At 47.1% G+C, this 12,652-nt stretch overlaps 1 protein-coding gene across 1 annotated transcript in view; it reads right to left on the bottom strand.

Annotated features, from left to right (window-relative positions):
• tspan15 (tetraspanin 15) overlaps positions 1 to 12,652 on the bottom strand; it is a 131,202-nt gene that overhangs the window by 34,575 nt on the left and 83,975 nt on the right. Inside the window, exon 7 of the mRNA XM_073026799.1 lies at positions 7,577 to 7,693. Coding sequence (XP_072882900.1) covers positions 7,577 to 7,693 — 117 coding nt within the window. The remainder of the gene's footprint in view (positions 1 to 7,576; positions 7,694 to 12,652) is intronic.

Genomic DNA, 12,652 nt, shown 5'->3' on the forward strand with positions numbered 1-12,652 from the left:
ATTCCTCTCATGCACACAATGGCTACGCCATTGTTTCTTTCTCCTTTCACAAACCCCTTAAGACAACATCTCTCATGGGCCAAGCACAAGATAGTGTGCTCACCCAAACTCACTGCCACAGCCACATATCCTTCCTGGGATCATGCCTTCACCACCATCTTGTGAGTACTTCTTCCTCCCCTCCCCTCCCCCCCCCCCCCACCTTCTTGCTCTAACTTCTCATCTTTTTTCTCCAGTCCTGATGAAGGGTCTTGGCCCAAAACAGTGATTGTTTATTCATTTCCACTGATGCTGCCTGGCCTACTGAAAATTGTCCAGCATTTTGTGTGGGTTGCTCTGGATACCTAACATCTTCAGATTTTCTCTACTACTACACTGCGAAGTCTCTTCCAGGATTGCCAGTCCTGAAGAAGTTTAAATCTTACCTTCGACAGGTGTTCAGTGAACCCTCTCTTGCTGCTCCCTCTCTGTGATCTCTGCTGCTCTCCCACTCTTCAACCACATGCTCACCCAAACCTGCTACCACAACCACGTATCCTTCTTAGAAACATGTCTTCGCGGCCATCTTGTGTTTTCTGTAACTTCTGCCATCTCCAATGGGATCCCATGACCAAGTACATCATCCCCCCTCCCCAATTTCTGCTGGGATCGTTCCCCACGCGACTCCCTTGTCCATTCATTCCCTCCCTACTGACCTCCCTCCTGGCATTTATTCTTGCAAGTGGAACAAATGCTACACCTGTCCCTACATGTCCTCCCTCACTACCATTCAGGGCCCCAAACAATCCTTCCAGGGGAGGTGACACTTCACCAGTGAGTCTGTTGGGGTCATATACTGTATCCAGTGCTCCTGGTGTGGCTTCCCGTATATCAGTGAGACCCAATGTAGATTGGGAGACCACTTCACCGAGCACCCATGCTTCAACCACACAGGGATCTCCCAGTGGCCTCCCACTTCAATTCTACTTCCCATTCCGACATATCAGTCCTTGGCCTCCTCAGTTTTGAGGAGCAACACCTTATATTCCGCCTGGGTAGCCTCTAACCTGATGGCATGAACATTGATTTCTCAAACTTCTGGTAATTGACCCCCCCTCCCCTTCACCATTCCCATTTCCCTCTCTCACCTCATCTCCTCACCTGCCCATCACCTCCCTCTGGTGCTCCTCCCCCTTCCCTTTCTTCCACGGCCTTCTGTCCCCCACTATCAGATTCCTCCTTCTCCAGCCCTTGATCTCTTTCACCAATAAACCTCCCAGCTCTTTACTTTACCCCCTCCCCTGGTTTCACTTATCACCTACCACCTTCTACTACTTCCTCCCCTCCCCATCTTCTTGCTCTAACTTCTCATCTTTTTTTTCCAGTCCTGATGAAGGGCCTTGACTTGAAACATCAACTGTTTACTCCTTTCCATAGATGCTGTTTGGCCTGTCGAGTTCCTCCAGCATTTTGTGTGTGTTGCTAATGGGATCTTGGTCAGCATGGACAAATCGAGCCAAGGATCTGTTTCCATACTGTATAATTTTACAAGTCCAGGAATAGGATAGATTAATTCACATTTCACAAATTCTTTATTGGCCATTTTTGATTATAACTGGAAACTCAAAATCATTTGGGAAATTTTAAAGTTGCTTTCATGGTTTAAGGATTCATGGGTCCACTTAATGTCTTTAACTTGTGCTGCAATTGACAGCAGGCCATGAGGCCAGGGGGATTTTGACTACTTTAAGATGAGGGGACTTTAATGTGTTGCTGCCTGCAGGAGCACTGTGCCTAACACGACAGTCACCCACTGCGCGTTACACTGCGCCTGACACGACAGTCACCCACTGCGCGTTACACTGCGCCTAACACGACAGTCACCCACTGCGCGTTACACTGCGCCTGACACGACAGTCACCCACCGCGCGTTACACTGCGCCCGACACGACAGTCACTCACCGCGCGTTACACTGCGCCTGACACGACGGTCACCCACCGCACGTTACACTGCGCCTGACACGACGGTCACCCACCGCATGTTACACTGCGCCTGACACAACAGTCACCCACCGCGCGTTACACTGCGCCTGACACAACAGTCACCCACTGCGCCTGAAATGACAGTCACCCACCGCACGTTACACTGCGCCTGACACAACAGTCACCCACCGCGTGTTACACTGCGCCTGACACGACAGTCACTCACCGCGCGTTACACTGCGCCTGACACGACGGTCACCCACCGCACGTTACACTGCGCCTGACACAACAGTCACCCACCGCGTGTTACACTGCGCCTGACACAACAGTCACCCACTGCGCCTGACATGACAGTCACCCACCGCACGTTACACTGCGCCTGACACAACAGTCACCCACCGCGCGTTACACTGCGCCCGACACAACAGTCACCCACTGCGCCTGACATGACAGTCACCCACCGCGCGTTACACTGCGCCCGACACGACAGTCACTCACCGCGCGTTACACTGCGCCTGACACGACGGTCACCCACCGCACGTTACACTGCGCCTGACACGACGGTTACCCACCGCACGTTACACTGCGCCTGACACAACAGTCACCCACTGCGCCTGACATGACAGTCACCCACCGCACGTTACACTGTGCCTGACACAAGTCACCCACCGCGCCTGACATGACAGTCACCCACTGCGCGTTACACTGCGCCTGACACGACAGTCACCCACCGCGCGTTACACTGCGCCCGACACGACAGTCACCCACCGCGCGTTACACTGCGCCCGACACGACAGTCACTCACCGCGCGTTACACTGCGCCTGACACGACGGTCACCCACCGCACGTTACACTGCGCCTGACACGACGGTCACCCACCGCACGTTACACTGCGCCTGACACAACAGTCACCCACCGCGTGTTACACTGCGCCTGACACAACAGTCACCCACTGCGCCTGACATGACAGTCACCCACCGCATGTTACACTGCGCCTGACACAACAGTCACCCACCGCACGTTACACTGCGCCCGACACAACAGTCACCCACTGCGCCTGACATGACAGTCACCCACCGCACGTTACACTGCGCCTGACACAACAGTCACCCACCGCACGTTACACTGCGCCTGACACAACAGTCACCCACTGCGTGTTACACTGTGCCTGACACAAGTCACCCACCGCGCCTGACATGACAGTCACCCACTGCGCGTTACACTGCGCCTGACACGACAGTCACCCACCGCGCGTTACACTGCGCCCGACACGACAGTCACCCACCGCGCGTTACACTGCGCCCGACACGACAGTCACTCACCGCGCGTTACACTGCGCCCGACACGACGGTCACCCACCGCACGTTACACTGCGCCTGACACGACGGTCACCCACCGCACGTTACACTGCGCCTGACATGACAGTCACCCACTGCGCCTGACATGACAGTCACCCACCGCACGTTACACTGCGCCTGACACAACAGTCACCCACCGCGTGTTACACTGCGCCTGACACAACAGTCACCCACTGCGCCTGACATGACAGTCACCCACCGCACGTTACACTGCGCCTGACACAACAGTCACCCACCGCGTGTTACACTGCGCCTGACACAACAGTCACCCACTGCGCCTGACACGACAGTCACCCACCGCACGTTACACTGCGCCCGACACAACAGTCACCCACCGCACGTTACACTGCGCCCGACACAACAGTCACCCACTGCACCTGACACGACGGTCACCCACCGCACGTTACACTGTGCCTGACACAACAGTCACCCACCGCACGTTACACTGCGCCTGACACAACAGTCACCCACCGCGTGTTACACTGCGCCTGACACAACAGTCACCCACCGCGTGTTACACTGCGCCTGACACAACAGTCACCCACTGCGCCTGACATGACAGTCACCCACCGCACGTTACACTGCGCCTGACATGACAGTCACCCACCGCGTGTTACACTGCGCCTGACACGACGGTCACCCACCGCGCATTACACTGCGCCCGACACAACAGTCACTCACTGCACATTACACTGCGCCTGACATGACAGTCACCCACCGCGCGTTACACTGCGCCTGACACGACAGTCACCCACCGTGCATTACACTGCGCCTGACACGACAGTCACCCACCGCGCATTACACTGTGGAGCAGAGCAGAAACACTCAGGGAATCCAATTACCATGTTAAGAGGAATAATAAAAACTCAGCAAATGAAAGATGTTCACTTGTTTGAATCCTGTCTAAAAATAGGATGTTAATAAACATTAATCCTCATTAGAACAAATACCAAACGCAATGGAAATTATGAACCATTTGACATGTTGCAAATGAAAGCTGTTGAATTTACATACACTGCTTTTCATCTTCACACGCTCTTACTTTCATGAGTATTAATAGACCAACATCACGTTTAGAGATTGAGTATTACATCTTTTGCACAATCTTTGCAGCTACAAATGTAACTGAAAATCTACATCGGTCCCCATGACTGACATGAACCTGCCATTAATAATGCTGTCTGGTGAGCGAGTTGTAAATTGTCAGTTTTCTTAACTGACATATTGGATAAAAGCATAAGAACCAGGAGTGAGAACAGGGCTTACAGCCCCTTCCTCCTGATGTGTCAAGAAGATCATGGCAAATCTCTTCTCTCAAGAAATAACTGAAATCCATTCAAGGATCTCTCCTTGTGGCTGAGACTTCAGTCCATACTCACATTTTAACCTGTGTAAGGCTCATTCCTAATTCTTTCTCACCCCCTACTTCCAACAGAACAGGCCCCTTTTCAGCTTAATTCCCATAAGCACAACTATCACCATCCTTCCCCCAGCAACGTTACAGGCAGGCTGTTCTCACACACCTTGGCAACAGGAGATGGAGGATTATTTTGTGACTGGATCCCTGTGACCAGTGGTGTCCCACAAGTATCGGTCTTGGATACCTTGCTGATTGTAATATACACTCCGTGTCCACTTCACTAGGTACTTCCTATGCCTAAAAAAAGTGGCCAGTGAGTGAATGTTTATGGTCTTCTGCTGCTGTGGCTCGTCCACTTCAAGGCCCGACATGTTGTTCATCCTGAGATGCTCTTCTGCACACCAATGTTGTATCGTGTGGTTATTTGAATTACTATCGCCTTCCTATCAGCAGGCCACTCTCATCTGACCCCTCTCATTAACAGAACTGCCGCTCACTGGATGTTTTTAGTTTTTTGCACCATTCTCTGTGATCTCCAGAGACTTGTTGTGTGTGAAAATCCCAGGTGATCAGTAGTTTCTGAGATACTCAAACCAGCCTGTCTGCCATCAACAATCATCCCACGGTTAAAGTCAATTAGATCACATTTCTTCCCCATTCTGATATTTAGTCGGAACAACAACGGAACCTCTTGACCATGTCTGCGTGCTTTTATGTATTGAGTTGCTGCCACATGATTGGTTGATTAGATATTTGCATAAATGGGCAGATGTACAGGTGTACCCAATAAAGTGGCCACTGAGTGTACATGAAGGTCTTCAAAGTGGATGTGGGAAACGAGTTTAGTAAGTCTGTGGATGAGATGAAGATATGTGGAGTTTTTGACAACGTGGAGGGCTGCAGAGAGATGTTGGTGAAACTGGCAGAAAAGTGACAGGTGGAGATTAATCCAAACAAATGTGAAGTGATGCATTCTGTGAGAACCAGTGGGGGACTGGATACTGTTGGAGAGATAGCCTGTCTGGGAACATAGCAGCAGTGGCCAGATCAGTGACTCCATGAGTGGCTTGTGACGGAGGTGATGGACAAGTTAGAGCAAAGTCCAGGAGAGCAATAATGATGGGGACCTTCTCATCAGGGGCACAGACAGGCAGTTCTCCTGTGTCTCTGTTTTGGAAAGGCAAGGAATAGTCAGCATGGTTTTTTGTGTGAGAAACTGTGTCATGTAAATTTAACTGAATTTATTTGAAGAGGTGATTATGAAGATAGATGAGAAGAGGGTCTACACTGACTTTAGCAAGGCCTTTGGCAATGTCCCATGTGGCAGGCTGAACTGGAGGGTTAGATCATATGGAATGCAAATATGGAGAACATTAGCTTGGAGGAAGGAGGCAGTGGGGGATTTTTTTTCAGCTTGGAGGCCCATAACCAGTGGTGTGCCACAGATATTAGGTTTGGATACACTGCTGTTTGTTATATATTAACGATTTGGAGGACAATGTTTTTAATATGGAGCAACACACAAAGAAGCTCAGCAGGTCAGGCAGAATCTATGGAGGGAAATGGACAGTGAACTTTTCAGGTTGATACCCTTCATCAGGGTTGTAAAGAAAGAGGGAGGCTGGTGTAAAAGGTAGGGGGAAGGGGGTGGAGTCAGGGCTGGTGGGTGAAAGCTAGATCCAAGTGAGATGGTGATGGCAGGAATGAGAGGGGGAAGAACCCGTGTACAAGTCCAAGGATCCTCGAAAATGGCAGCACAAGTAAATAAGACGTGAAGAAAGAATATGGGACACTTATGTTCATTGCCCATGTCTTAGAATACAAGAGCATGAAGCTTACAGTATAACAGTAAGAAACAATGGTAGGCCAGAACTGGAATACTTGGTTACAGTTCTGGTCATCACACTGTGGGAAGGAAGTGATTGAATTGGAGACCGTGCAGAGAATATGTACCAGATGCTGCCTAGGATGGAGCACTTTAGTTATAGTGACGGACAATAGTTTTCCATGTACCGAAATTTCTTGTTTGCCTTGGTGGTGCAAGACTGGGAACTATGAAGAGCTGTTGGATTAGCTGAAGTGTGTGGCTGGGGAGCAGATTTGTGTAGGAGGGACTGCAAGAGTATCTGAGGGAAGGTGCAGTGTGATCGAGGAGGAGGCCTGGCTTAGAGAACGACTCTGAAAGAACAAAGGTTAGGGGAATGGCAAATGAGGAGGCCGGTCACTGGAGGTCACAATCATTTAGGCAGAAGTTCAACTGGATATAACTGAAGTAGATAGAATGTGGTATGGTCTCTTTGATCCATCGGTTTTGAATAGGTGTATTTGTTGTAGAAAAACAGTGCACAAGAATTCAAATAAGTATGTTTCAACAGAAGTTCTCCTTATTCAATGGCCTCAAAGCAGAGGGCATCTCCAACAGTGCAAATTCCTTTTGGTTTCAACTCAGCAGCAGGAGGATTTATATAGAATTATGTGATATTCTAAATTTTGTTTGATGCAAATCGTTTACACACTGCAAGTCAGGAGTATAAGTACAGGAAATGTTTTAAACATCAATCCATAAAGTGGGGGAAAGGCAGCAAAGTGTGGAAAAGAAACTCCTCATTTTATAGTTTACACAAAGCTGCCCAATGGTGTGGTCAGCTGTATATTCCAATAATTGTCAAACAGTTTTGCTGGAATTTCGTTTGTTCTGCACTGGTATGCTCTGCAGGATTAGTAAAAGTGATTGATCTTCCATTAGCTCAGTCATTTAAGATATTACTATCTAAAGTAAGCCTTTCGAGTGCTTTTATTGATGTTGAAGAATGAAACAGTATTAGTTTGTGCATATCCAAGGAAGAAATGTTACCAATTCTAAAACATGACATTAAATAAGATATAATAAAGTTACCTGTGGTACTATTATACCCAACAAAAGAGCAGCCATGACCGCATAGTGTGCCAAGAACCAATTCAGGACGGTATCTGTGCATCCACGGACATAGATGATGTGAAGAACACTGAGGCGCTGTGGATAAAAGTATGAAATATAGGTGTCAGTCTTGACTCGGTTGAAGAACACACACCTAAGATTTAGAAAGTTGTACTTGAGGGACAGGAGCTGACATACTAATGCTGCAGTTTCAGAGGTGCTGATGTTCGGAAGAGGTATTAAATTCTCTGCCTCTCACATGGATGCAAAGGATGTGACTGCATTGATTTGTAGAAGAGCAGGGGAATTATTCCCTGTGCCCTAAGTTTGGGACAAATCACATGCTGTACATACATAGCAGCCAGAGCCTGTGATGAGCTTGCAGGAAAGACTTGAAAATATTAACTACACACACATACGCATTGAGAATCTGAGGCTTGCTCATACAACAAATTCAAAACTACAGAGAACTTGGATGTAAACAGTGTGAGAAGCTTGCACCAGACCTCTAACATGATAAATATATGGACACAAGAGCATCTGTGGAGGGAAATAAACAGTTCCGACGAAGGGTTTATGCTCTTCGTAATAAACATTGACTGTTCATTTCCATCTGTAGATGTTGGCCAACCTGCTGAGTTCCTTCCGCATTTAGTATGCAATGATAATTACAGTAATAGTAATAGGACTTGGAAGCAGATCATATAGTATATGGGTCGAATCACAAACAAGAGAAAATCTGCAGATGTTGGAAATCAAAGTAACACACACAAAATGCTGGAGGAACTCAGCAGGCCAGGCGGCATCTATGGAGAAGAGTGAACAGCCAATGGTTCGGGCTGAGACCCTTCATCTTCCATTGATGCTGCCTGGCCTGCTGAGTTCCTCCAGCATTTTGTGTGCAACACAGTATGTGGGCTTCAAAGGCATGTTATTGTAATCACTTGAGGTGCAGGACATGGGTCCAGGAAGCAGCACGATAACCCCTCTGAGTACAGCACATGGACCCGTCTACTGTGTGGTATGTGGGATTCATATGAGCAAATTGTCTGTTCCAGGTGGACAGTTATAACCAGAAAGTTATTTATTGAAAGATCTCAGAACTTGCTTTGACACAGGATGAAGAAACAGACTTTCAACTAGACTTTTCACAGGGATTATGGCTAATGCTTAGGGGCCTACTATTTAACTTCTAAGATGGAAGTGTAATCACTTACTTACTACGTTACACCACTGGCATTTAGGGCAGCAATGAAGGTTCTGTCTGTATAGAAAGATCCTTCATTTCTGTTTCCATAATTATTGTTTTTTGACCAGTCAGGGTTGTTAGCCCTGAGCTGAACCCCTGAACCTGAAGGACTGGTGGCCCACTACCCTTTGACCTGTTTGGCATGGCCGACCCTACCAAGGCCCAAAGCACAAGGCCCTGACTCCAGGCAACAGAGCTCTCCGGGTCATTGAGGCAGGCAAACCTCCAAACCTTACAACAAGGTTGTGGTCCTCTTGGAGGGGAAGTATAATCAGTATGCATACAAAATCCAGAAGGAATAACAAGCACATGCACAGGAAGTGGATCCAGCCATCAACCTATGTAGTACCTGGAATCAGAAACAGCAGTTGAAAGTTGCACACAGAGCCCTGGACAAGTTCCCGCATGCACATGACCTATGGACATCATCAGGACCAGTGCAAAGATTTCTGAACTTGCCTTTGCAATGGCATTTCAACTGAATTACACCCAGGAATTCCTTCAAGCCAGCGAAATACTTAATTTAGCCCATTAAAGTTTAAAGAGGTATAGCCTCCTTTTCACATTTCTACACTGATCTCGATGCAACCCAAATGCAAAACCTGATAGGACTATGGAGAAATGATGAATACTGAATGATGCATGAAAGTGTCATCGCAGTAAACATCAGCCATAAATCCATCCTTTTATAACCCTAATAGTCTACTGAATGGCAGAGCAGATATGAGATAGAATGCCTTAATTCCATTTTTTATGTTTTAATATAACCAGCTTGTGCAAGGCTCTTTAACAAAGTAGTATAGAATAAAATTAACAAGATTTTATGTACAGTATGAAGTAATGAGGATCTACACAAGACCCTATGATAACCCTGCACACGGTAATCTAGCCACAGTACAGCACAGCCACTGTGCTGTAGCTCTGCCAGAATTGTCATCGTTATACCCTTTTGTGCCTATGCAACAAGAGCATTACTTAATTATTTATGGGCTGCACAATAGCATAGCAGTTAGTGTAGTGCTTTACAGCACCAGCGATCGGAAGATTAGGATTCCATTCCCACTGCTGTCGGTAGGAGTTTGAACATTTTCCCAGTGACTGTGGGGATTTCCTCCGGGTGGTCTAGTTTCGTCCTACATTCCAAATGCGTGTGTGGGTTAGGGTTAGTAAGGTATGACATGTCATGTTGGCCCCGGAAGCACAGCGACACTCAACACGTCTTCGGGCTCTGTTGGTTGTTGACACACATGATGCACTTCACTGTATGTTTCAATGTACACAGGCAAAATAAAACTAATCTTTAAAACTCTGAAACATTATGATTGAAAGTAGAATCACCTCATTCACATTTCTAAAGATGAATTCTCATTATATGAGCATTGTCTTCAGGCCATTTATTGCTAACCCCTTGGTTTTGAGAAGCTTTTTCTTGCATTACTGTACTCCAGATCGACTTTTTATGTTGCTAGTTACAAATACAAGTAGCTTTCTAAGTGGCTGGTATCTCTCCAGCTGGAGCAATTCCCATCCCTATTGTGAGGGGCAATAATCTTCTCCAAACTTTGGAAATTCAGTTCTTTTGCCCTATATAGCCAACCAAGACTGTACTGTGATCTTAGAAAAATGGTGTTCAAAAATCCAGTAAAGTTCTTAAAAAAGCAGAATAATCTGGCATCTGAAGCCATTTCATTCTATCTTAAACACAAAGTACACTGCAGATGCTGTGATCAAATCAACACTTACAATCAAGCTGGATGAACTCAGTAGGTCGGGCAGCATCCGTTGAAATGAGCAGTCAACGTTTCGGGCCGAGACCCTTCGTCAGGAATAACCAGCACATGCACAGGAAGTGGACCCAGCCATCAACCTACGTAGTACCTGGAATCAGAAACCATCCTGCATACAGCAGTTGAAAGTTGCACACAGAGCCCTGGACAAGTTCCCGCATGCACATGACCTATGGACATCATCAGGACCAGTGCAAAGATTTCTGAACTTTCCTTTGCAATGGCGTTTCAACTGAATTACACCCAGGAATTCCTTCAAGCCAGCGAAATACTTAATTTAGCCCATTAAAGTTTAAAGACTGCTCATTTCAACGGATGCTGCCCGACCTGCTGAGTTCATCCAGCTTGTTTGTACATGTTCATTCTATCTTAGTTTGCAGCAAAGAGATGGACAATGTGGTTATGTGGCACTTATTCACATTTAACCTCTTCATTGGTGCTTTGTTTGGGGGGGTGGGGGGTTGCCATCATCACTCAGCACCACAGCTCACTGCGGATTTGGTCAAGGCACAGAACCAAAACCCAGCTTCTGGAAATGGCACGAGAGTTACTGTCACTAGGCAAAATGCAAGTCCATGAGAATCAAGGGTAAGTGTCTCCAGCACAGTCAGACGTGGACCAAGATAAGCTGATTTTGTTGTTGGATGCCCATCATTCTGTTATGTATGCATGGAGCAAGATCAACAACAGAGAAGTATGATTAAACATGTTCACTGAGTCCTGCTAATACCTATACGTTTTATGAAACGTACGGTGCGGGAGCCAAGATGAAAACATGTGCACCCAAAAGCCTTTGCTTAAGGAGAGAGCCTTCCACAGTCAAGAGGCCCAATTGATTCACTAGGCTATCAAATGACTGAATGTTAACCTGCCACATTCTCACAATTGACCTGAAGATCTGATACTCTACATCCATCCCATGATATATAGAAACCGCAAAGGAAGGGAATAAGTGAGGTAAACAGAGAAAAACGGTGAAATGTCTACCCGCTTGGTAGCGGTCAACTGGCTGGTGCATCCTTTGGACTGTTGCAGGCAGGCAGCTTCTCTCCCTGTGCTTTCCTGGTTAGATGATGTTGAGGGTAGTGGACTGTGTATCTCCTCATCTCCTGATGAGCCATCCATTGGATTATCTGCTGGGATGCAGGTTTCATCTGCAGAGGATGCTTCTGTAGCTTTGCTGGTGTGTATGATCCAAATGTTGCCTATCAATTCGCCAGTCTATCAGCTCAAGTTCAAGCTGGTAGCCAGCTCATGTCACGTGGGTGTATGCTTTGTCTTTGGCATTGAACATTCACGGCCGGGTATGCGTACCATATTTCTGTTTCGTGGCCTCTTGCTTGCTGCAAATTTGATCCAGGCCAGCTGGTTGTAGATCTCCTCTTTGTAGTCAGTCAAGTTTGTCGTCTACCTTTGGGCCCGCTGCATAAGGCACTGGGCGGGACATGTAAAACTTCGGCTGGCAGTTCTTCTTAAACTTGAACTTAGCCACCAGAGCCTGGCATCAGCCTGGAAAACCCACTGGTGCTTTTGTATAGAGAATTCGATGTAGGGCTCCCCCCAACAGGATGGACAGTCTGGCTGCAGGATGTCGCAGAAAAAATTCTTCAAGTCATATCTTCCATCATGTTACAAGTGAGGAAGTTAGAGCATAAGACATAGAAGCAAAATTAGACTATTCAGCCCATTGAGTTGGCTTTGCTATTCGACCATGCCTGAAATATTTTCCCTCTCAACCCCCTTCTTCCCATAGCCATTAACACCCTTTCTAATCAAGAACCTATCAACCTCTGCTTTAAATATGCCCGAAGACTTGGCCTTCACAGCTGTCTGTGGCAAATGAATTTCAATGATTCACCCCCTTCTGGCAAAACAAATTACTCCTCATCTCTGTTCTAAAGAGATGTCTTCTGATTCCCTGCACTCTGGTTCCAGACTCTCCCACTAATGGAAACACCCTCTCTACATCCACTCTATTTAAACGTTTCAGTATTTGATATATTTTGATAACCATATAAC

The sequence above is a fragment of the Hemitrygon akajei genome, chromosome 23, assembly GCF_048418815.1.
Source record: "Hemitrygon akajei chromosome 23, sHemAka1.3, whole genome shotgun sequence".
In the NCBI taxonomy this organism is placed as follows: Eukaryota; Metazoa; Chordata; class Chondrichthyes; order Myliobatiformes; family Dasyatidae; genus Hemitrygon; species Hemitrygon akajei.